The 25842-nt window shown below is 41.6% G+C and overlaps 1 protein-coding gene across 2 annotated transcripts in view; it reads right to left on the reverse strand.

The window, feature by feature from the left end:
* Nucleotides 1-3726: 3726 nt before the first annotated feature.
* GABRA1 (gamma-aminobutyric acid type A receptor subunit alpha1) overlaps nucleotides 3727-25842 on the reverse strand; it is a 299022-nt gene continuing 276906 nt past the window's right edge. For both annotated transcript variants that reach the window (XM_056516667.1, XM_056516668.1), the window contains one exon: nucleotides 3727-10586. In XM_056516667.1, the coding sequence (XP_056372642.1) occupies nucleotides 10281-10586 (306 nt within the window). In that variant the 3' untranslated portion in view covers nucleotides 3727-10280. The remainder of the gene's footprint in view (nucleotides 10587-25842) is intronic.

The following is a 25842-nucleotide window of genomic DNA, read 5'->3' on the forward strand; positions in this document are numbered from 1 at the left end:
GGCCTCTCTCCCCCTGCCTTTCCTGGGGGTATATCGGGGTATACACGCGCACACACGCACCCTCATTTTATCATGGATATTTGGGTAAAAAACTATTTTTACCCAAATATCCTTGGTAAAATGAGGGTGCGTGTTATAGGCCGGTGCGTGGTATACCCCGATAAATACGGTATATATATATATATATATATATATATATATATATATATTATATAAAAAAAAAATTATTTTTTTTAAACAAATTCTAAGGGTTTATTACCTTTAGGATTACTGCAATATGTTTTGACCCATAATAGGGTCTATTCAGGTTTTGGCTATTTTGGCTGGCTGCAGAATTGGTTATTATTTTAAAGGCGTACTCCACTGGCCAGCGTTCAGAATATTTTTAGTTCCGAACGCTGTTTTCGCTTTGGGGTTCGGCCATGCCCCCTCGTGATGTCAGGCCACAACCCCTCAATGTAAGTCTATGGGAGGGGGCATCGTGGCTGTCACATTTAGTTCTGAACGCTGGCCAGTGGAGTAACCCTTTCATCAAAAATACAGAAGCCCCTATCATGGCAAAAATATAAGCATAGCAGACCACAACTGCACAACAGACTGATGAATTAAAGGGGTTATGCAGTGGAAACAGTTAATTTGTTTTTGTCCCCAGGCTGCCTTTAAAATAATAAACACTTTGACTCCTCTTCATATACTCCCTCGTAGCTTTGGGATCAAAGCACTCCATCTTCAGCCAGTCGCGGCTGACAGTCTGCTTCACCGGAGCTGGCCAGAGCTGAAGTTGTGATGTCACAGCAGCGCTCCCATAATCACTGGCTGAAGCAGTGTCCCGTCTCGGTCAGTGATTGGCAAGTTGCATTGTCTGTTGCCCTGGCTGTTGATGCTATGCTCTATAGCTCGGGGAAAAGAAGACGGGGCCATGGACAGGGCAACCCAATACTGGAGCTACAAGGGAGCGGAAATAACCTGTTTCCACAGGATGACACCTTTAATTGAGTTAAGTTTAAAATACAAGAAAACCATGTATGAAGAAAATAAGTAATTTAAGAATAAGGTAACATTTATAGATGGAAATTGTATATGTATTGTATTGACTTAGAGTATTAGATGTATGGCTAATAATTTCTATTTTTGAAACTATGTAAAATATTTGTCTTTAAAGGGATTGTCCCATTGACCGTAGTCTCTTGTCAGAAAGGAGTAGTGGTAATGGGCAGAGTTGTTATAGTGGGACAACCCCTTTAATTATCTTGACAGGACAGAGTCAAAACATTATTTGAGGCTAGTCTTTTCTTTCTTTTTAAAATTTTTTGGGGAAAGTCATCCAAACTAACCGATTGAACAACTAAGGATTTAAATATATATCGCACATATTAATCACAGATCCCATTTTTGTGGGTTGCAGACTGACAAATACATTTCTTAAATTAAGAATGTATCAGTTCAGTTAGTATACGTCAAGAGTGAAGTAATAATTTCATCAGTTTGCATCTCAAATAAATAAATAGGATAACAAGATACTTATCTCATTATCTAATATAATGTAAAAATATTTTACTATATGAAGAAAAAACAGATGTGTGAACATGGCTTTTCTGCAGATATCTAATTTTGTATATGAATAAGGCTATTATTCACATTGAAGAATCAATGCAGAACAGAATTTGTAAATATTTGATCAACTTTCTTTTAATAAAGAAATTCTATAAACAGAGAGAGATTATGGAAAATACATGCACAATCATTTTAACAGCAAACCACTGTGTGCCATATATTTGTACTTTTCTTTAACAGTACAATAACTTTTTCAGTACTAAATGTTCCAATTCTCTGTCACATATAAATACAATATTTGATAAAATGTAATGCATATTTTCACTTTGCGTCACTCATTCCGATTATTGAGTAATAAATAGAATAAAAACTCAACAAAATAGAAGATATGAAGGATTTGTTTTTTTATAATTGACCAAACCATATCAGAACAGTAACAGACCCTACTTACACAAGTAAGTGTCCTTTTTTTTGCACTTTTTTTCACTAACTGAATTCTTATATAATATGGCAATTTATAACCTATATTATTAAATAAATAAATAAAAATGCATCCAAGAAGTTATCATGGACATCCATTATACAGCAAAGTGTATGGAATGTGTATCATGACAATCTATAATCTATATTATAGACTACTCTCACACTAACATTCGCGTAAACAAACATACACACAGGTTCATAAGAAGTTATTAGCTGGGAGGGCACCTTTTCTGCTATGAAAACGTTCCTTTCATCTTGACACCTTGTCCACACAGTGCAGATAGGGTCCTAAGGAGAGCTCAGGAGGACAGAAACCTCCCGTGGAGCAGAAGGGATCTTTTTTTCTTTTTGAAAGGGTAATATTTGTCAGGATTGTTTATTTATATTAGGGGTCAGTTGGTTCAATTGACTCTGATCAATATAACCCTCAGCAATCATTACATTGCAGTTGCAACAGCATTACGAAAGCACTTTTACACTTCATCTCATGTTAGTTCCACTTGGCTTTTCCAGAATCCTCATGACCTATACTTGATCATAACATGCTGATCATATTGAGCTAAATAGATAGATAAAAAAGGACAAATGCTTAATTCTAGTTCATTCTAGTGATTGCAGAGGTTACCGTGGCCAAACTCTCTGGGATACAATCGTGTATCTTGACCAAATCCTTTTCAGGTTTTTCTTCTCACTTCCTTCCTTCTATTCCAGTTTTGGGGAGTGTGCATGTTGGACTTTACTATGAAAACCAATTCTGTGCACAAAGATAACTTTTTGAAGGGGAATTCTGACAGCATAATATTTTTTTTATATGTGGCTCAGAGTGATGTAAAAATAAACCAGGAGCCATACACCTTCCATGATCCCCCAAAAATACTATTACAATGACTACTGGATCTGCTGCTTCTTGTTTCCTGTGATGTTTTGTTTATGCAGGTACTACCCACTTAGGGACATGACATCACAGCAAGCAGTTGAGTCTTCAAAATAGAATCTGTGGGGGAATCGGGGAAGGTGAGTATGGCTTCTTTTTTATTTTTAGAGCACCCTGAGGCAAAAATTGGTGCTGCTGAAATAGTCCCTTTTTTTTTTTTGGCAGTTTTTAGCAGGTACCAAGTTCAGTGCTGATTAAAGGAGAACTGTAGTGCAATAAAACTCATCCCTTATCCAAAGGAAAGGGGATAAGTTAGGGCTGGACGGTATGACCATATGTGTGTATCACGGTATTTTTTAAACTTTTGGCGGTTCCGCGGTATATAACGGTATTTCCTAGCCCCCCCCCCATATTAATTGTCAGCCCACATTCCCATCGGTAAATACTCACATATCACCCGCATGCGCTGCCCTCCTCGTCCTGTTAGTTGCGGCCGCCAGCGCTGACACACTATACTGTGTGGTATCCCTATGCCCGGGCTGCAAAAGGTAAACAAAATAAACTTTAATGCACCTACGCCGGCCTTACGATGGGGACAGGAACGTCTGAGAGCTGTCAGCCTATCACCAGCCGCAGCGATGTTCTGCCTCGGCCGATGATAGGCTGAGCCCACTGTCATGTAAGAAGCCGGCTTCTTACATGACAGTGGGCTCAGCCTATCACTGGCCGAGGCGGAACATCACTGCAGCTGGTGATAGGCTGACAGCTCTCCGACGTTCCCGTCCCCATCATAAGGCCGACGTAGGTGCGTTAAAGTTTATTTTGTTTACCTTTGGCAGCCCATGCATAGGGATACCTATCCCCTTCGGATAGGGGATAAGTTATATTGCACTACAATTATCCTTTAAATGACTATTGCACAGATAATTAATTATCATATGGGTATGTATACTTTTGTTACTCATGTTGTTTACTGTTTTTATGTATCTGTGATAAGTAAAACATCTTCTTTGTCCATTTTAATTTACCCTACCTCATTTTTAATGTCCTACCAAAAGGTGAGATCAAGATAGATTTTTTTTTTTTTTTTTGCCTTTGTTGTTTTTTTTTATTTTTTTTCTCAGGTAGTTCAGCAATATGACACAACAGGCTAGGCATCTGTGTAGTCTGTGACCATGGAGACACAAAGGTCTGCACAGGAACTGTATACAAAAAAAAAAACTGTTGGATATTTTTAATTAAGATGCATTAGAGAAATACAAAGTTGCTTGCAAAAGTGAACATTAAAACTAAATTATGCATTCCTGACAACATAATATGTATATATATTTTTTAGAATGATATAAATATTCTATACTTTAGGTAAAAACTATGAGCTTCTATAGGATTATTCATCCATATTAATATTCATACACCTATTGTAGTTAAGATTGTAGTTAATTAAAAAAAACTACGTAGTACTTAAGTTATGTCATAATTAAAAAAAGATATAAGTATTACTGAAGTTGAAAGCACTGTAAGTACACTGCTCAAAAAAAATAAAGGGAACACTAAGATAACACATCCTAGATCTGAATGAACTAATTGTATGAAATACTTTCATCTTTACATAGTTGAATTTGCTGACAACAAAATCATACAAAAATTATCAATGGAAATCAAATTTATCAACCCATGGAGGTCTGGATATGGAGTCACACTCAAAATCAAAGTGGAAGACCACACTACAGGCTGATCCAACTTTGATGTAATGTCCTTAAAACAAGTCAAAATGAGGCTCAGTAGTGTGTGTTGGCTCCAAGCGCCTGTATGACCTCCTTCTAATGCCTGGGCATGTTCTTGATGAGGTGGCGGATGGTTTTGTGGGTCATGTCCTCCCAGACCTGGACTAAAGCATCCGCCAACTCCTGGACAGTCTGTAGTGCAACAGAGTTGGTGGATGGAGCGAGACCTAATGTCCCAGATGGGCTCAATCGGATTTAGGTCTGGGGAACGGGCGGGCCAGTCCATAGCATGAATGCCTTTCTCTTGCAGGAACTGCTGACACACTCCAGCCACATGAGGTCTAGCATTGTCTTGCATTAGGAGGAACCCAGGGCCAACCGCTCCAGCATATGGTCTCTCAAGGGGTCTGAGGATCTCATCTTGGTACCTAATGGCAGTCAGGCTACCTCTGGCCAGCACAAGGAGGGCTGTGCGGCACCCAAAAGAGATGCCACCCCACTTACACCATTATTGACCCACCCCTAAACCGGTCATGCTAGAGGATGTTGCCGACAGCAGAACGTTCTTCACGGCATCTCCAGACTCTGTTACGTCTGTCACATATGCTCAGTGTGAACCTGCTTTTATCTGTGAAAAGCACCAGGTGCGAATTTGCCAATCTTGGTGTTTTCTGGCAAATGCCAAATGTCCTGCATGGTGTTGGGCTGTAAGCACTACCCCCACCTGTGGACGTTGGCCCTCATACCACCCTCACGGAGTCTGTTTCTGACCATTTGAGTGGACACATGCACATTTGTGGCCTGCTGGCAGTCATTTTACAGGGCTCTGGCAGTGCTCCTCCTTGCACAAAGGCAAAGGTAGCGGGCCTGCTGCTGGGTCATTTCCCTCCAACGGCCTCCTCCACATCACCTGGTAGCGCCTCCATGCTCTGGGCACTATCTTGGCACTGTCTTGGCAGACATAGCAAACCTTCTTGCCACAGCTCGCATTGAAGTGCCATCCTGGATGAGCTGCACTACCTGAGCCACTTGTGTGGGTTGTAGATTCCGTCTCATGAAACCACTAGAGTGAAAGCACCTCCAGCATGCAAAAGTGACCAAAACATCAGCCAGGAAGCATAGGAACTGAGAAGTGGTCTGTGGTCACCACCTGCAGAACCACTCCTTTATTGTGGGTGTCTTTCTAATTCCCTATAATTTCCACCTGTTGTCTGTTCCATTTGCACAACAACATGTGAAATTGATTATCAATCAGTGTTGCTTCCTGAGTGGACAGTGTGATTTCACAGAAGTGTGATTGACTTGGAGTTAAATTGTGTTGTTTAAGTGTGCCCTTTATTTTTTTGAGCAGTGTATTAATTTTCAGCTTTGTAATAGAAATTCTCTAAGAGTAATTATAATTGCATACAGTAGTATTACTGAGCAGTTCTTATAGGATATTTTAAGTTCATATTATATAAATTTTATATTCAGTTATTATGCATGAATATACATACATTTCTCAAAAGATAAAAGTATTGTGTATATTAAATATAAAACATCAAAATAGATTAACAAAACATAACTATAATAAAACTGAAATGAAAGTATTAACATATGAACATGAAAGGGAATGTTTCACCAAAATATGATTTTCCTCATTTGAGACAAATACTAAAACGTGTTATTTGTTTCTAATCTGTTTTTATTTTCTGATTGCAGTTTTTTTTTAATATATATTTGTGCATTATTATGGGGGTTGTCATCTTGCCTGAGCTGTTTTTTTAACAGGATTAAGAAATATGATTTACAGAAGGACCTCTTGACCATACGCAGGCCCCAAATCACATGAATTAGAGACTAGGGAATTAGGGGGTTGGGGGCTTCTCCCAGCACGATGACCTCTGTCTTCAAACTTAAATGGGTACTAAATTAAACCCATCCTTTCTATCTCACCAAATGATTTAATTGTCTAAATATAATTTCTTAGCTACATAGAGCATTTACCCTCTTTTGGTTGTCACTTTCATTCAGGAGTGAGTAAAAGAGGTCATCCAGCCATCCAGTGTGTCTCTGTCCCTCTCTGAAAACAGCCCCCACCCTCCTGAGAAACACAGACCACATGGTTTCTGCTCTGCTGAGTTATACTACCTTTAGTACTGAGAGCTGGGAGGTGTGTACAGCCTTAGCCAATCACAGAGCAGGAGGGTGGGGGCTGCTATCAGAGAGGGAACTGGTCGGCAGTGAGAGGAGAGCTGCAATGACTGCCACCCTCCTCAGCTTCATGGTATTAGAAGTCCCAGCAAATAATATCAAGCAGCCGTAGAAGACCACAGAGGCCACAGGAGCCATTCATATCAGGCAGGGTCATGTAAAGGGAACATATCTAGGTAGTGTGGTGGCTTTTTTAAAATATATATTCCAGTCCTCCATAAGTGCAGCAGGCCACAGGAGGCATGAAGTAAAAGCTCTCTTTTCCCAAGATAGATTTCACAACGGGGAGAGCTTTTATGCTGCAGGGGTTATTTGAGTGGAGCTCCATTCTGCAGCATAGGAGCCTTAGCACAGGGGGAGGAAGCACCTTCTATGAAGATTGAAGATGGATGTCCCCATGCACAGGGAAATAGAATTCCCAAACACTCCAGATTAGCATATGAAGAAAAAAAGAATGTTGCCGGAATGAAGGCACATATGGGATAGCGGTAACTATAATTTTCATTAGTGCCATCCACACTACAATCCTACCAATAGGTTAGTGCAGGTGATACTTATGCCAGATTCCTTTAAAACAGATTGTCCTAGGTCTTCACAGAATAGGGAATAACTATCTGATCACAGGAGGCCTTACTGCTGGGACCCCTACTCCAGCAATTTTGAGAACAGGTACCCAATGGAGCCACGGGATACACATTCATGTTGCTTCTCCATCCATTCTTTTTGGGAGCTGGTGGTTCAACTCTCTCTGTTGCTTCTAAAAAGAATGAACGCAGTGTCGATGCACACGTGTGTCCCGCCACTCCATTCTGATTGGAAACACACAAATTTCTCTGGAAGAACCATAGGATCAGGCAGGCGCTTAGATCTTGTTTGAAGTAAATGGATTTATTACCCACAATGCAACGCGTTTCGCAGGCCTGGTGAAGCGGTTCACCGCAAAACGCGTTGCATTGTGGGTAATAAATCCCTTTACTTCAAACAAGATCTAAGTGCCTGCCTGATCCTGTGGTTCTTCCAGAGGAATTTGTGTGTTTGCTGTATCTGTCCCAGGAGTGGCTGCTAGATCAGAGAGTTTCCCTCTCCACATGCCTTAACCATTGTTGTGCTTGGCTTAGTACAACCACTGCCGGTGAGCATAACTTATTACTGTTCAGTTTCTTTTATACAACTACGGCATCACACTATGGAGCACTTTCCTTTGTGTTTACATTCTGATTGGAGACTCTCTTCCCCATTCCTGTGTAAAAACTCCTTTACCTGGAATATCGCCTGAACTGCGCAATTTGGGTTGATACACACAGGTGTATCAACGACCCTTCTTGTACAAAGCGGTAATAGGGTTATCATAGAGGTCTTTATTGTATTTCACTATGCCTCTGATTTTATGTGAAAGAATTTCGAGTTTCTTAACAAATGTAATGAATAATGAAACATTGTGGCATGGTCTATCACACTTTGTATGTATGAAGGTAATCCCTCTAGAGTTGCTAGCACTGCAATTACAAGAGGATCTCTCTACTGATAGCATTTAATGTAGGCCATATGGCAGCACAAGGGGCGGTACAGCGATCATACAGTCTTCGAGCACTGCTGTAGATACATTTAGTTTTCAGAAAATAATTTCTCTATTCTAGTAAAATGATAAACAACTGTTCCCCATAAAATTAACCTTCTTTACATTCCCTGTTTCCATAGGTGATAATGGTGATAATAATTATTTTAAAGAATAATCAGAAATATATACACATTCTTGCTTACCCCTATGAGATTTATAATATGTACATAAATGTTTCCCTCAAAGCTAATAATTTGTAGTCTGTATTATATAAAAGAATTGTGAAATATAGGCAAACTACTAGTTAACATATAAACACATTCATGTCTTAAACTAGTTGTAAAACCAAACAATTGTAAATCCTGAGAAAATTTAAAGGTTAACACTAACACCCACATAAGACTGTTAAGTGCTTTCTAATGTGGTAAAATGCATGTGAAATGCTTTAACCATCCAATTTGTATTATGTGCATTTAGTTAGAGTGTTTAGTTTGATAATATTTATATTTTAATTGTAGAAATTGAAAAAAAAATAGCATGATAAAGGCAGACCATGCAACTGTGCCCTTTTATATATTGAGAGGAAAATGGGCACTGAACTACTTCCTGTTTATTAACACCAATAGGGGTAGCTCATTAAGGTAGGATAGCTAATTATGAATAGGTTTTAGATCTATGCAAGCTATATAAATCCATACTTTGATAGCATCCCCTAGTGGTGGCTTTAGGCAAGAAGATTTTTTTTTATGTAACATGTTAATAAATACAAATGAAGTTTCATTTTACAGGTCTCTTATTGGGGTTTGAGCTTATTCTGGATTTTACCAAAGGACTTGGTAAGACTATTATTTTATGCCACATATTATGGTTATTCTACATAGGTTCTTCTCCTTGTATATTAAAATTTTCAATAAAGACTAACGTAATAGATGTCTATACACAGGACTTTTGATGTTTTGTATGTAAAAATAATAAAAGCCTCCAGAAGAATTCTTCTATGGTGATGCTCGGCAATAATGAAATATGTTGAAATAGTTTTCTAAATACTATTCACATACAATAGCAGCCTAATGTTTTAAGGGTGCAGTTTTTAGGAAATTTAGACCATATCTAAAAACCTAATAGAATATTAATGTTCATATTAACAGTTCAAAGATAAATAGATATTGGGTGATTTTTTTTTTCTTTTTGCAAAGGGAATGCTTCAGTTTGAACATCTTTTTTTTATTTCATTTTTTTGTATTTCAGTATACAAGGCCTAAAAGGTTATGATCTGAGAAGCATTTCAAAGCATGAAACACTGCCTAATATCTATAGCGAGAGTTGAGTTAGTTCAAGACTTCTGTATCACAAGTCCACAGTCAACTTCATTCGATAATTTGTAAGTGAATTATTGTGAACTGCACTGACAATGCAAGTCAGAAACATCCCTAAACCCCTTAACTAGTCTATAGTTAAAATTTGCTTTAAATCTAAATTCTATTTGTGGTCATACAGTAATGGTTATTACATGAAGTACCATTATTTACAATATCACACTCTTCATATATATCCCTGCAGACTATGAATGGTAGATATGATAAACAGGACACATCTGTAACTGCTATGTATTTTACCACCATGCTGTCTGACAAGCTTGAGGTCTAGTTTCGCATTTTCCATAAAAAAAAAAAAAACAAGTTTAGCAGATACCTCTTGTACTGTACACCCAACACATTGGAACCGTGGCATCAAGCATAGGCCTCCTCTAGTTTTTGTATTTTACTATGTTTCATAAGCAAACCTTCAATTTCCTTAAGACAGAGGCAATATGGCAAATAGGAATTATTCCGTGTTAGATACTGGAAACAATTCCCAGTGCAAAAGACAGAACATGAATACATGTGTGGATGGGTTATTGAGGTGGTTCTGATGGTTTGATCATTGGCTCCCGATTAAGATATGTTGCCCAGTAGACTAAGTTAAAGATTCCAAAAAGTAGTGGAAATGCTATTCTTGATAGTCGGTCAATTTTGCTCACACTGTTGAATGTCTTCTTGGGTTCTGCAGGCTTTGGCTTTGGTTCAAGTTCTTTTGGTTCCATGGTTGCACTTTTAGCAATGGTTGCCAGACCAGGGTCTCGAGCTATAGGTGGGTAGTTTGCTGTGGCTGATGCATATGTGTTGTTCTTCTTTATAAGGGGGTCCTTCACTTTTTTAGGCTAGATAAACAAAAAATGCATTATCAGTACACCATTCAGATTTTTTCTAAAACATTTTATTCCATTTTTCTACAGGGTACAATATGAGAAGATTTTTTAATAATCTGTGAAGATGAAAAGACATCCTCTATCCTATGTCTAAAGGAAAAAATGTTTCACCATCGTCACAGACAAGAAGTCTTTACTGTAAGAGACTATGGAACTCAAACAATAATGTTGTAACAATTGATGCATTAAAGGGGTACTCCGCCCCTAGACATCTTATCCCCTATCCAAAGGATAGGGGATAAGATGTTTCATCTCTGCTCCGGCACCCCATTCATCGGGTGCACAGAGCAAACATCACTCCATGCCTGATGACTGGCGGTTGACGTTACGCCCCCTACGGTGCTGAAGGGAAATCGCAGGGGATCAGACATCTTATTCCCTATCCCTTTGGATAGGGGATACGATGTCTAGGTGCGGCATACCCCTTTAAACATGTTCAAGGAAGGCCTGGAAGCCTTTCTTGACAAAATATAATAATATGGTTACTGCACCTGCTAGAGGACTTAAAAGCGAGCTTAGGAGCTGAGCTTGCTTTAAAGCCTGTGAGTAATGGCTGCTAATTCCTCCTGAATTGTCACTAATCGTTTTATCTTGGAGCTGTTCGGCTCTGATGCCTGGGCTGCTCCCACTCAGGGCATCACATGGGAGCCGCTCACGTGACTCAACCCGGAAGTGCTGTTCTATTTAACAGACGCCGGCGCGCTCACACGGCGTGCGCTCCCCGGCATCGTATGGGCGTTCTGCCACTGCAGAGCTGATCAAGGCACCTTTTTCCTACTAAGTAAGTACTGCTGAATATGTTTTCACTAGAGATGAGCGAACTTACAATAAATTCGATTCGTCACGAACTTCTCTGCTCGGCGGTTGCTGACTTTTCCTGCATAAATTAGTTCAGCTTTCAGGTGCTCCCTTGGGCTGGCAAAGGTGGATACACACCTAGGAGACTCTTTCCTAGGACTGTATCCACCTTTTCCAGCCCACCGGAGCACCGGAAAGTTGAACTAATTTATGCAGGAAAAGTCATCAACTGCCGAACTGAAAGTTTGTGACGAATCGAATTTACTGTAAGTTCGCTCATCTCTAGTTTTCACTCTAGCGGTCTGTCTCTTTTGGTCATTATTGACCTAGCTTAACTTTCCCGGATGGTCCTTGTTTCTAGGCAGCAGTATAATGGCCCTCATACAGCACTATGTGAGTACAGACTCCCCTATTTTGTGTATATCGGATCTGGTAAGCATCTCATTTTTTATCTTTACTGAGTGCTTTTGATTTGTGTTTTTTTCAGATGGGATCTCCTACCTCTGTGATCCTCTTATTGATATGCCGAGGATGAGGGTCCATTGCCTTTATTCCCTGATAATTTGGTTTTACCCACAAGCAGGTTATCATTCCTGCCAGGGACCTTTATATGTATTTTGTAGCTGATAGTTTACCCTAAGTATATTTGGGTCTGCTGCTGCTTATTTGTGACTTGTTCTGACACCTGTGTTTATTATATATTTCTATTTTTACCTCTGCTTTTGATTCACCCCTGATGAAGTTCTCTATGAACAGAAATGCGTTTGGTACTTAGTAAAAAGGGGTTTTGTTTGCATTGTTTGGTGTACAGAAATTTATACCTGTCATGCAATACATGCGATAAACTGGGGAGTTGCTTCTTTGTTCCCCTTTCAGTTTTTTTCCTATTCTGGTGAAAGGATCACTTTGCATACACATACCCAAGCCTTTATTATTTGGTGTGATTTTTAATATATTCGGATTAAAAGTTATATTTTAATGTACCTACTTTAGTTGCTGCGAGTAATGGCTGCTATTGGCAGCCAGGACTCACTGCTAATGCCGAGCATCGGCGATCACTTTAGATCCTGCGATCAAAGTCATTTACGGGATAGTTAAGTGTAAAATCTATGTGCTGGATAGCTCAGGGAGGCTAATCGGAACCTCTGCAGTGCAATGACAGGTTTCTGATCTGCCTCGGCAGTCTGTATAAGCAGAATGCCGATAACATTAATCAATGCTATGCTATGGCACAGCATTGAACAGTTTGCAATCAAAGTATTGCATGCAATAGTCCCTTATGGAGACAAAAAATAGTGAATAAAATAAGAAAAAGTAGTAGCAGTAAATGTAAAAAAGGCCTCAGCGTTTTGGAGCTCGTAATGTCATAGCCCCACCTCCTCATGACATCACACCCCGCCCCTTCAATGCAAGTCTATGTAGCTAACTGCACAATGTTTAATTTAAAGTTAAAAACCATGTTAAAAAAAAGAGAATCTTCAACATTTGGTTGAAATTGCGACTTCAATTATCGTTGACTATTGCTATGTCTGCAACTTTACTGAATGGTCCATAAGTCTGAGACTTTACTTTAATTACAGTTATCCACACTGTAGGAGATAACTTCTTAAGTGCGGATAACCCCTTTGAGACTGTGTTTGTGCTAATTACTACTGCTATTTTACCGCTATTTTCCAAAATAGACACTAAAGATTGTGCAAAATAAATGTGCAATGTTGTGCCAAAACACTGCATATTGTAAATGCCCCCAATATGTTTTTCCACTGAATATTGAAAACTATAACAACTTCAACCATTGTCCTTCTTTCTATTTGTACTTTTAACATTTCATATAATGCCCCAGCATCCATGGTCTTTTCTCCTCTTCTAGTCTAAACAGACCTAGGGACGAATTTATCATTCCCTGCACCAGTGCAGAGTGACAACATTTGTACAATCTTTTTTTTTTTCTGTCCCATAAAAATTGGATAAAATGTTCACAGCATTTTGTGCAGGGAATGATACATTCCCCACCCCATACTTTACCAGAGCTGGACATGGTGCAGAAGTGGGTGCTGCTGTGATCTACTCGACTCTTGACTCCTAGACAGACCACTCAGATGCCAGGAAAGGACACTCTGAAGACTCCAACAAAACTTCACCCTGTGCTGCTGTCCTGTTTGCCGCTAAGATGAATTAGGTGTACAGTAGAGATGAGCGAACCGAAGCTGACGAACCCGAATTCATTACGAATTTCATGAAAAATTCGATTTGCAACGAATATGAATATCGCCGCGATTCTATCGCGCGAATCGCTTAATTAAACTCCATTTTACAGCTTTCCAGGCTATTGGAGACCTAAGATGGCGGATCCACATGTGAGTACATGGGGAAGGAGATTATGGGAGGGCGGGAAACAGCGGCGGGAATGAAGGTAGGCGGGCTGACCCTGAATAACATGTGAGATGCAGCCTATCAATGTTCACTGACCCCTGTGATGTCACAGTCCCTATATAATCGGCGGCCATCTTGCCTCTCTTCATTTCATCTATGCACTCAGATAGAGAGGACGGGACTGCGTGTGTGTGTGAATAGCTCATACCACAGTGTTACACTGCAACTGCTAGTCACATCAGCATTAGGGAAAGACAGGAGTGCAGAGTGCTTTGCTGTTCACTCTGAGAAGGATCATTGATAGCTAAACCTTCTATTCACGTTATTGAGCATTGCAGCAGAGAGGGGCAGATAGCTGTCAGCTGCCTCATACAGATCTCCAAGCTGCCTGAACTTTCTGAAACATCATATCTCCTCATTTTTAAGCCCAATTGAGTTGTTTTTTTTGCTCCACAAATCTCCTGCTGCTCAGAATTGTGTGACAGAGTGCAATTTAGGGTTTAATCCCTGTATTTTTGGTTTTTTTTGTGGTGCTGCACTGATGGGTCCTGCTGCTGTTCAGAAATACGTGATTGTTCAGTGGACTGTAGTGCATTTGTACCATTTTGTACCTGTTAATCTGTCAAGGGGCTACATACTGTGCAAGTCCAAACAATAGTATTCACCGGCTGGTGTTTTACAAAAATACAGAGTTTTTTCTGCGTATAGTTACGCAAATTACTGCCCTCATCAGTGCATACCGCATAGGTACATCCAAGTATTGTACCATTTAGTACCTGTTAATCTGTCAAGGTGAACCATACCGTCAAAGTCCAAACAATAGTATTCACCGGCTGGTGTTTTAAAAAATACTGAGTTTTTTTTGCGTATAGTTACGCATATTACTGCCCTCATCAGTGCATACCGCATAGGTACATCCAAGTATTGTACCATTTAGTACCTGTTAAGCTGTCAAGGTGCTCCATACCGTCAAAGTCCAAAAAATAGTATTCACCGGCTGGTGTTTTACAAAAATAGAGTTTTTTTTGCGTATAGTTACGCATATTACTGTACTCATCAGTGCATAAAGCATAGGTACATCCAAATATTGTACCATTTAGTACCTGTTAATCTGTCAAGGTGCTCCATACCGTCAAAGTCCAAACAATTGTATTCACCGGCTGGTGTTTTACAAAAATACAGAGTTTTTTCTGCCTATAGTTGCGCATCTTACTGCCCTCATCAGTGCATACCGCATACGTACATACAAGTAGTGTACCATCTTGTACCTGTTAATCTGTAAAGGGCCTACATACTGTGAAAGGACAGCCGTAAGTAATCACCTGCTGCTGTTCTAGACAAATACTGTTTAAAGAGTAGTGTAGCGTATTGTAATATCCTCATACTCGCACTAAGTATGTCAGACAAAGAAGTGCCAGGACGAGTGGCAAAGGCCTAAATACTTCAGGCAGAGTTGGCAGCAGACTTGGGGCGAGTGGCAGCAGGAGTCGCAGCAAGAGGCCTGAGCTCCCGTTATCAGCCAGCGGTCGTGTCTCCACCAGCAACCCATCTGCCGTCGTCGATTGGTTAACACGCTCATCCACATCATCACAAGTGACATCTGACACCCCCAGTCAACAGTCGGTGGGTTCCTCAGACACAACCCTCAGTTGGCATGGCCCGGGAGCAGTCCCTGTCCTCCCATTGCCTTTGTCCTATGCTGTTCCCTCTCCTAAAGAAGTATCTTATGCTGTGGGTTCAGCTCCACTATTTACTGAGGACGATCTAATAGAGGACAGTCAGCAGCTACTGGACAGCAAAGAAGGGGAGGAGACATGCGCCGCTTGCTCCGCTAGGCGGCCAAGTAGTGATGCGGAGAGTGACGTGGGAGGCGGCTTTGCAAGTGTTCAGGGTCCTGAAGCAGACACTGTTGGGGAACCTGAGGAGGACATCAGTGACGTGCACACACCTGTTAATGATGATGAAGCCGATCGCAATTGGGAGTCGGGTGCAGAAGGGGCTTCATCATCATCAGTAGAAGAGTGTTGCAGGTTGCCCTTGAGGCAGCAAGGCAGTAGCCCGGTTGGCAGTCAGCATGGTGGCAGTAATGGAAATTCAGGAGCCAAACGTGCCCGGGGGAGACCACCTGCTCCGTGGCAGCCTACCTTTCCGGGAGGTAGTGGAACAGGGGTTCCTGGAGACGGCGCCAGTAGCAGTCAATTAGTGCGGACTGCGGGTGGGAAAATCAGCTACTCGGCGGTGTGGAAGTTTTTCATAAGGTATCCGGAGGATCACGTAGCCACACGCAAGATCTGTCGGCAGAAGGTGAAGCGTGGCCAGGGTCCCAATGTCGGCACCACGGCCCTGCGTCAACACATGCTTCGCCACCATAAAGCGGCCAGGGAGAACCGTGGCTCTGATGTAGTGGTCCAGCCTGTTGCATCACCCAGTGGCCATCCGCTCCCTCCTTCATCCAGCCAAGGCTCCACCACCTCATCTGAAGGGAGCTGTGTGTCAAACCCTCCTTCTGTCGCTCCTGCTTCTCCCGCTTTTAGTCAGCCATTCCGCCAACAATCCATCGGCGAAGCCATGTCCAAGAGACAACAATATGCGCCCACTCATCCAACGGCGCAGAAGTTGAATGTGCTCCTGTCCAAGTTGCTGGTGTTGCAGTCCCTCCCTTTTGAAGTGGTGGACTCTGCTCCTTTCAGAGAATTGATGGCTTGTGACGAGCCGAGGTGGAGAGTCCCAAACCGTCATTTCTTTGTTAAGAAGGCAGTACCAGCCCTGCATAAGTTTGTACAAGAGAAGGTGGGCCAATCCTTGAGCCTGTCGGTGTGTTCAAAAGTGCACGGCAGCGCCGACGTGTGGAGCTGTAACTATGGGCAGGGACAATAATTGTCTTTTACGGCCCACTGGGTAAATGTGGTTCCTGCACAGCCACAACAGCAACTTGGACAGGTCACACCGCTTCCTCCTCCGCGCTCTCGCTCCCAGGCAGTTGGTCCTGTTACAGTGTGCGACGCCGCCTCCTCATCCTCCACCGTGTCCTCGGCCTCCACTGCACGTCCAAATCTTGGTGGCCCTTCATCGTACCATGTGTGTAGGGCACGGCGGTGTCAAACTTCCTCAAGTCTTCACCCCTTTTGCAAAACATCTAGAAAATGGCGAGAAAACTGTGCATGCACTTCAGCCACTGGTACACCGCCATGCACACATTCCTTGACCTGCAGCGTCAGAACGTTATCCCACAACATAGTCTTATTTGTGACGTTGCCACACATTGGAATTCCACCCTCCATATGTTGGACAGACTACACGAACAAAGAAAAGCCATCACCGATTTCTTGATGATCCAAGCAGATAGGAGTACTCCCCTGTGTAACTTCAATGTGAACCAGTGGCATCTCATACGTGACACCTGACGTTTGCTGAGGCCCTTTGAGGAAGCCACATTTTTTGTAAGTCGCTTGGATTACGCCATGAACGACGTAATTCCACTCCTACATTTCCTACAACAAATTATTGAAACCATGGCTGGTCACGGCAATGGAGACGTTGCGCCTATATCTTAAGGCTACATGAGCCCTGTGGGGGCTGAACTGGAGGAGGAGGATGATGAGGGGCAGAGCGGAGCACAGTTTAGGTTGGATGAGATGGCCGGTGTTTTTAGTCATCGGACAGGAGAGGAGGAGCAGGAGCAGCCAGAGGAGCTGGAGGGTTATGAGGAAGGCGAGACAGAGGACCCAGACACACCGTGGTAGTATGCAGTGGAGATGGAGACAGGTAGTCCCTCCGAGTCACTGGCGCAAATGGAACGATGCATGCTCAGTTGCTTGCGTAGTGACCCCCGAATTGTCAAAATTCGTCAGCGGGATGACTTCTGGATCTCCACCTTATTAGACCCTCGCTACAATCCCAGAATGGGGGCCTTTTTTACACCCACTCAGAGGGAGGAAAAACTGACCTACTACAGAGAGATTCTACGTAGTCAGTTGGCCGATGCCTATCGGCCACATGGTCCATCCACTCGCAGGTCTGACTCGGGGGGGCCCTCTGCGCTCACCTTCCACTGCCATGGCTGCTGGGGTGGGGAGGGGTGGCAGGAGCAGTACCAGCTCAATCAGCAGCAGCCTGAGTCTACAGTCGCTGATGAATAGCTTTCTTCACCCGCATAGTGAAGCAACTCATCAGCAGCAGGTAGACATGGAGCAGGACCTGAACCAGCAGGTGGTGGCATACCTCGACATGACCATGCCAACAACCATTGAAGATCGGCTGAACTTCTGGGCAGCCAAACTTGATTTTTGGCCGCAACTAGCAGAGTTTGCCCTGGAAAAACTGTCCTGCCCAGCCAGTAGTGTGCCATCAGAGCGGGTGTTTAGTGCGGCCGGGGCCATAGTCACCCCAAGGCAAACTTGTCTGTCCACTAAAAATGTGGAGAGACTGACGTTTGTCAAGATGAATCAGGGATGGATCAGCCAGGTTTTCCAGCCACCAATGCCAGATGCCTCAGAGTAGATTGACCATGCTGCTACACCAATATTTCCCAATTATGGTTGGTTATGAAACCCTCTTGGGTTATTAATAAGGGTTATGAAACCCTGCTTGGTACTGCCATTGCCTTCTCCTGACTCATTCTGTGACTTTCAGGAACTACTTGCCTCCCTGATTCCTCAGGCCTTGGGCCTTCAATTTTTGGATGTTTAGCAGTAGCTAAATACATGCTTAATTCGAATTTCAACATCGATCTTTAAATGTAAGGGGTTATGAAACCCTCTTGGGTACTGTGAATGACTGCTCCTGACTCATTCTGTGTCTTTCAGGAACTACTTGCCTCCCTGATGCCTCAGGACTTCAATTTTTGGATGTTTAGCAGTAGCTAAATACCTGCTTAATGCAAATTTCAACATTGATCTTTAAATATAAGGGGTTATGAAACCCTCTTGGGTACTGCAAATGCCTGCTCCTGACTCATCCTGTGTCTTTCAGGAACTACTTGCCTCACTGACACTTCTGGCCTTGGGCCTTTAATTTTTGGAATTTTAGCAGTAGCTAATACATGCTTAATGCAAATTTCAACAACGATCTTTAAATTCTCGGCGCTCTGTCAGGGCCTTCTCCTACCCCGCCGGGGCGGATCCGAGGACCTCACTAAACCATCCAATCGGTAGTAAAGACATGCGGTGTGTACAAAGGGCAGGGACTTAATGAATCCGAGCTTATGACCCGCATTTGTTATGATTCTTCTTTCCTGTTAAATAATTGCAATCCCTGATCCCTATCATGAACGGGGTTCAGCGGGTTACCCGCACCTGTTGGTGAAAGATAGACACATGCTGGTCCGTTCAGTGTAGCGCGCTTGCAGCCCCGGACATCTGAGGGCATAACACACCTGTTATTGCTCGATCTCGCAATTGATCGTGCAATGTAAAGGGTTATTAAAGCCTCTTGGGTACTGCTGATGCCTACTCCTGACTGCGCCTGTGTCTTTCAGGAACTACTTGACTTCATGATGCTTCTGGGCTTGGGCCTTTAATTTTAGGATTTATGAAATACATAAATACATGCTTAATTTAAATTTCAACATTTATGGTGCAATGTTGCGGGTTATTAAAAACTCTTGGGTAGTGTTTTTTTTTCAAATTTTCTGATAATTATCACAGTAATAAACTTGAATTTTCCAGAATAATAACCATTACACCATTGAACGCTTGTTGCGTGTGATTTTTTAAGTAAAATTTTCAATATGGGATGAACTCTGCTTCTTTATTTTGTAAAAAATTATTTTATAGAAGAATGTCTTTTGGTGGTCCACCGTCCTGCATTATAGAGTCTTCTGGACTCTTGGATATGTGCTTGTTCTTAAACAAAGGTACAAAAACCAAAAATGGCCGGTCAGGGCTATGGAGACGTTGCGCCTACATCTTACGGCCACATGAGCTCTGTGGGTGCTTGTGAGATTAGGTCCTTTGTACCCACACGGCTGGGTCCGGGACAAAAATTTTTATTTAAATTTCAAATAAGATCACACATTTCAATGGTCTCCTCATGCTGCAGCCAACTCCAGGCTGCGTCATTCTGGTAATATATAGAGAGCACTCGCTGTCCTAAATTTTCGTTAACATTTTTGGTAAAAAATATTTGCCTTTTTTATTATGGATTGTGAAGCTTTGGTGCGTACTCATGCATCAGCCAACTCCAGTCTGTGTCATTCAGGCAATATATGGTTTACTGATGGCGCTGCTGGGCCTGGGAATTTCAAATTTTCTCATAGGTAGCACCTGCTATCCAAAAGTCTTCTTCATAAATTTCTACAATTGTTGTGTTTTTTGGGGGGGATTGTGAAGCCCTAGTGTGTACTCATGCATCAGCCAACTCCAGGCTGTGTCATTCAGGGAATATATAGGTAGCACCTGCTGTCCTAAATATTCTTACATTTTTTTTTTAAATTGTTGTTTTTCTTTGGGATTCTGAGGCACTTTTGTGCACTCAATGCTGCTTCCTGCTACACTCTGTCAGCCCATTAGTCCTGTGACAGTGTGCTATTCCGCCTCCACATCCTCCACTGTGTCTTAAGCCTCCACTGCCCGGACAAGTCTCAGTGGCCCTTCAGCATACCATGTGTGCAGGTCACGGCAGTGTCACGCTGTTCTTCACATGGTTTGCCTTGGCGAGAAGTCTTGGAAACAATGGCCGGTCAGGGCAATGGAGACGTTGAACCCACATCTCACGGCCACATGAGCCCTGTGGGGGCTTGTTGGATTTGGTCCTTCGTACCCACATGCTGGGGTCCGGGACACGCAAAGGTTGTTTAAAATTTCAAATCAAAAAATGATGGCGCTGCTGGGCCTGGGAATTTAAAATTTCTCATAGGTAGCACCCGCTATCCAAAATCTTTTTCAAAAATTTCTAAAATTGTGGTGTTTTTTATGGGGGGAATTGTGAAGCCCTGCTGTGTACTCGTGAATCAGCCAACTCCAGGCTGTGTCATTCAGGCAATATATGCTTAACTGATGTTGCTGTGGGGGCTTGTTGGATTTGGTCCTTCGTACCCACACAATGGGGTCCGGGACACTCAAAGTTTTTTTTAATCTTCAAATAAAAAAATGATGGTGCTGCTGGGCCTGGGTCTGATAATTTCAAATTTTCTCATAGGTAGCACGCGCTATCCAAAATCTTTTTCAAAAATTTCAAAAATTGTGTAGTTTTTTGTGGGGGATTGTGAAGCCCTGGTGTGTACTCATACATCAGCCAACTCCAGGCTGTGTCATTCAGGCAATATATGGGTTACTGATGCCGCTGTGGGGCCTGGTTCTGGGAATTTCACATTTTCTCATAGGTAGCACCCGCTATCCAAAATCTTTTTCAAAAATTTCTAAAATTGTGTAGTTTTTTGTGGGGGATTGTGAAGCCCTGGTGTGTACTCATACATCAGCCAACTCCAGGCTGTGTCATTCAGGCAATATATGGGTTACTGATGCCGCTGTGGGGCCTGGTTCTGGGAATTTCACATTTTCTCATAGGTAGCACCCGCTATCCAAAATCTTTTTCAAAAATTTATAAAATTGTTGTGTTTTTTGGGGGGGATTGTGAAGCCCTGGTGTGTACTCGTGCATCAGCCAACTCAAGGCTGTGTCATTCAGGCAATATATGGGTTACTGATGCCGCTGTGGGGCCTGGGTCTGGGAATTTCAAATGTTCTCATAGGTAGCACCCGCTATCCAAAATCTTCGGTTTAACTTTCTTATTTCATCTTTTAATCTTAGGGATTGTGAAGGCCTAGTGCCTACTCATGCTGCTGGCAACTCCGGACTGTGCCATTCATCCACTATATGGTCTCTTCATGCTGCCAACACCTCCATGCTGTGTCATTCAGCCGCTATATGGTCTCCTCATGCTGACAACATGTCCATGCTGAGTCATTCAGCCACTATATGGTGTCCTCATGCTGCCAACACCTCCACGCTGTGCCATTCAGCCACTAAATGGTCTCCTCATGCTGCCAACACCTCCCCGCTGTGTCATTCAGCCACTATATGGTCTCCTCATGCTGCCAACACCTCCACGCTGTGTCATTCAACCACTATATGGTGTCCTCATGCTGCACACCTCCACGCTGTGCCATTCAGCCACTAAATGGTCTCCTCATGCTGCCAACAGCTCCACGCTATGTCATTCAGTCACTATATGGTCTCCTGACACTGATGCCACCACCAGGCTCTGTCATTGTGCTGCTGTGTGGCAGTGATTCTAAAAGCGTTGCCGGTAATCTACATGTTATTTTGAATAACAGTATTATTTCTCTACCCCAGCACACTCCATATGCATTTTAGAACACAGCAAAGTTCTATACCCCTATAGAGGCTGTATGTAGGCTAGAAATAGCCTTTTTTAATATAGATTTGCCGCAAAAAAAATTGGCTCGAAACAAACAATTTCGGAAAATTCGGCGAATAGGCCGAATCGAATTTTGAAAAGTTCGCTCATCTCTAGTGTACAGCTTCAGCAGTGCAGATATATTTTTAATAAAATTTCTCTGAAAAAAAAATTAATTCCCACCACTGTTGGGAACACCACTGTTTCCCCCTTACTAATGTGCTTCTTATTTTTATGATATTTTTATCTGTTGTCACAAAGTTACTGTGAACAACCTTAGGGCATATTAGGGTAAATGGTTGCTGACTATTCCACTCATTGGACTGAGGTTTACTGACTGAAATCCATAGGCAAACAACCTCATACACATAAATAAGGCTGCAATCACATCACGTTTCTTACATACGGGGACCAAATCATCATTTGAATGAGCTGACCTGAGTCAGATAGTGACTCCAGTCGGCTCATTTTTTCCCCATATCTGGTTTTGTGACAAGACGGCGGTTTTTAGTCCGGTCACAAAACTGAATACGGGGCAAAAATTAGCTGACCGGAGTCACTAACTGACTCAGATCGGCTCATTCAAATGAATAAGATGGGGGCTGGGTCTTACTGGGATAAGGGAGCGCATGGTTTTCCCATCTTACAGCAAGATTCGGTCCCCGTATGTAAGAAACGTGATGTGAATGCAGCCTAAAACAGGGACTGAATTGTTTCATGGGTTTATATGAATAAATTTGAATGTTTGCTCTTCATTTCTCTGAATAATGACTTGTCACATTTAACCCTGCCCTGTGAATTAATACTATTTCAGCGATATTGGTATAATTAAAAAAAATATTTATTCTGCTTACAGGTAGTGATTGTCATTCTTCAAATCCCATAAGGTGACATTTAGTCAATAATATATACTGTATATAGAAAGCATTATATAAAATAATTATATAGGCAGAAATCTGGAACCTTATTATACTTCAATTGGATCTGAAAACCTAAATTTGTTGTCATTTAAAGTTGTGTGAACAGACACTAAATTGTTGCTCTTAGAAAAAGACATTTTCAAAATGTTGTATAACCCATATCTTAATGGTCAGAACAATATAATGATGTCTGGAATATTGACAGCAGATGAAGTCAGTCCTCTGCTTTTTGACGCTGTATGTATGGTGGAATTGAATACAGTAATTGAATTAACTTCTAGCATTCTGTTGTGAAATCTGCTATAAAGTCACTTTTATTAATAATAGATTAGATTCTTTGAACCATATTTATAATATTTTTTTTATAGAGATGTCCTGCTTCAATAGGTGTATATGTAAAACAAATGTTTTAAACAAACTAAAAGGATCTGTATGATGTTATGTACACTCATTTTCAGATAAAGCCACTGGGTGGCAATATTCCATTAGTGTTGATAAGCAATGTTGTATTTAACCTCTGAAGAGCAGGAAGCATAGCAATCCAGTCCGCAATGGAGGACAAGGAGCTCTTTCCAAAATGAATACTACTTAAGAATGCCATTATTCCATAACAAGTAATTCCCCATGCTGAGTACAAGTAACAAGCTGACACAATATAACTGCAATATATATATATATATATATATATATATATATATATATATATATATATACATATATATGTATATATATATATATATATATTTCATACAGTATATATATATATATATATATATATATATATATATATATGTATATATATATATATGTGTATATATATATATATATATATATATATATATTTTTATATATATATATATATATATATATATATATATATATATATATATATGTGTGTATATATATGGATGCTGACGAAGGCAGCAGTGGTCTTCAGCCTGTGGACCTCCAGAGGTTTCAAAACTACAACATGCATGCTGGGAATTGTAGTTTTGCAACATCTGGAGGTCCGCAGGTTGAAGACCACTGAGAAGGGATTAACAGGAGGAGAGTTCACTCGGGTATAAGCCAAGGGGGGGTGGCGTTTTCAGCACGAAAAATCGTGCTGAAAAACTCGGCTTATACGCGAGTATATACGGTAAATACAACCTAAAGAAAAGAGGATTACATTGGCCCTGATTTACTAAGAGTGGAGTGTAGTTTCCCTGAGGATTCAATTCCCTACATTTTTTTCCCATGGTATTTACTAATGTTTCCCTCCATTCTGCACTTTTCCCTACATTTTGCTTTTTTTTACACATGTTCTGATCTGTTGGGTTTTCCTCAGCTCAAATCCACCACATTTTATGTGGAAAACTTAGGGTAGGGTTATGGGTTAGGGTAGGGTTATGTAGGGTTATGTAGGGTTTTTGTGAAAATGTTGGGGACACACCCCTTTTCCAGATGGCCACGCTCCTTTTCCGGGTTTTCTATGTGAAATGGAGAGTTGGTCGGGGTTTTTTCTGGCCAGACAGAATTTCTGGCATAATGCGCCAGAATCTGGCGCACAACTAGACAGAACATGTTGGGTTTACAATAGTAGATCAGGACAATTATGTGTAAAATACCCATGCAATATCCAGAAACATAATCCAGTTGCTGTAATTGTCCATTACCATTTTTTGCAGAAATAAAGAAGTATTCCAATAAGGAAAAATTTAAATGTAAAATGGAGAGGGGGCGCTAAAATGGAAACCATTCTCACCCAAACCACCACAGCTACCACTTTGGAGGCTCCTGGTGCCCACTGCTTTCCACTGCTCCCTTCTTTCTTTGATCTGTTGAATGGCATGTGACCACTGAGACCAGTGAGTGACTCCAGCAGTGATGCGGGTATATGGGCACATCATCATATTATTACAGTTATCAAAGCCTTGTTCGGAGGACAACAGCGATGGCACTGGAATCTTTGGACTATAAAACTGGTGAGTAAAGCTTTATTTGTTATTCTAAGGCAGGACTCACGTGTAGTATTTAGTATTTTTTGTTAGTATTTTGTCTGTACTTTTAGCTGAAATCAAGACTGGGTGCAAATTATTGAAAAAGGTTCAAAGCTCTCCAGTGTAGCTTTTCTAAGTGTATTTTTCTGCTCAACAAACTGGCATGCATGATTTATTATGAGTTTTACACACTTTGTTGACCCCAGGTCCGAAAAAGGGGATGTGGTCTCTGAAAAAAGGATGTGGCCTTTATGTACCAAGAATTTGGAAAAATTTTGAGACATGATTCTGGTTTGAAGTTCATCAACTAAGGGGGTCATGTACTATCCTATTTTCAATTCTAAATTCTGCGCTGCCACTGTGCTCAGCATGAAGCAAGCTAGAGTCACCGGGGGCTATTTTGGCTGGTGAATCTAGCATGTGGGAAGGGGGAGTGTTAATCATGGTGTAATATTTATGCCAGGATGTATTAGGTGCATTTGAAAGCCACACAACCCATGCTAGCCCGGACCCTAGTGGAAAAGTCTGTGTCCTGCTGTCGTGGGCTGTGTACGGAATTTATAATTCCATGAGCGGCGCACGGAATGAAAATTCTGTTGATGTGCTGCATACAGTGTTAATAGTGCATGGCTGGATAAAGCATCAGAGCCGGACTCTTGTTCCTATATTCATGGGAGTCCCTGCCCTAAGCAGGGCTGAGCTGTGCCAGCTGCAATATAACTACAAACTACAGGTAAAGCTCCGGTTGGACAGAAGGTATATAGTGTATACCTCCTGCCC

This window comes from Hyla sarda, chromosome 4 (assembly GCF_029499605.1).
Source record: "Hyla sarda isolate aHylSar1 chromosome 4, aHylSar1.hap1, whole genome shotgun sequence".
NCBI classification, from domain to species: domain Eukaryota; kingdom Metazoa; phylum Chordata; class Amphibia; order Anura; family Hylidae; genus Hyla; species Hyla sarda.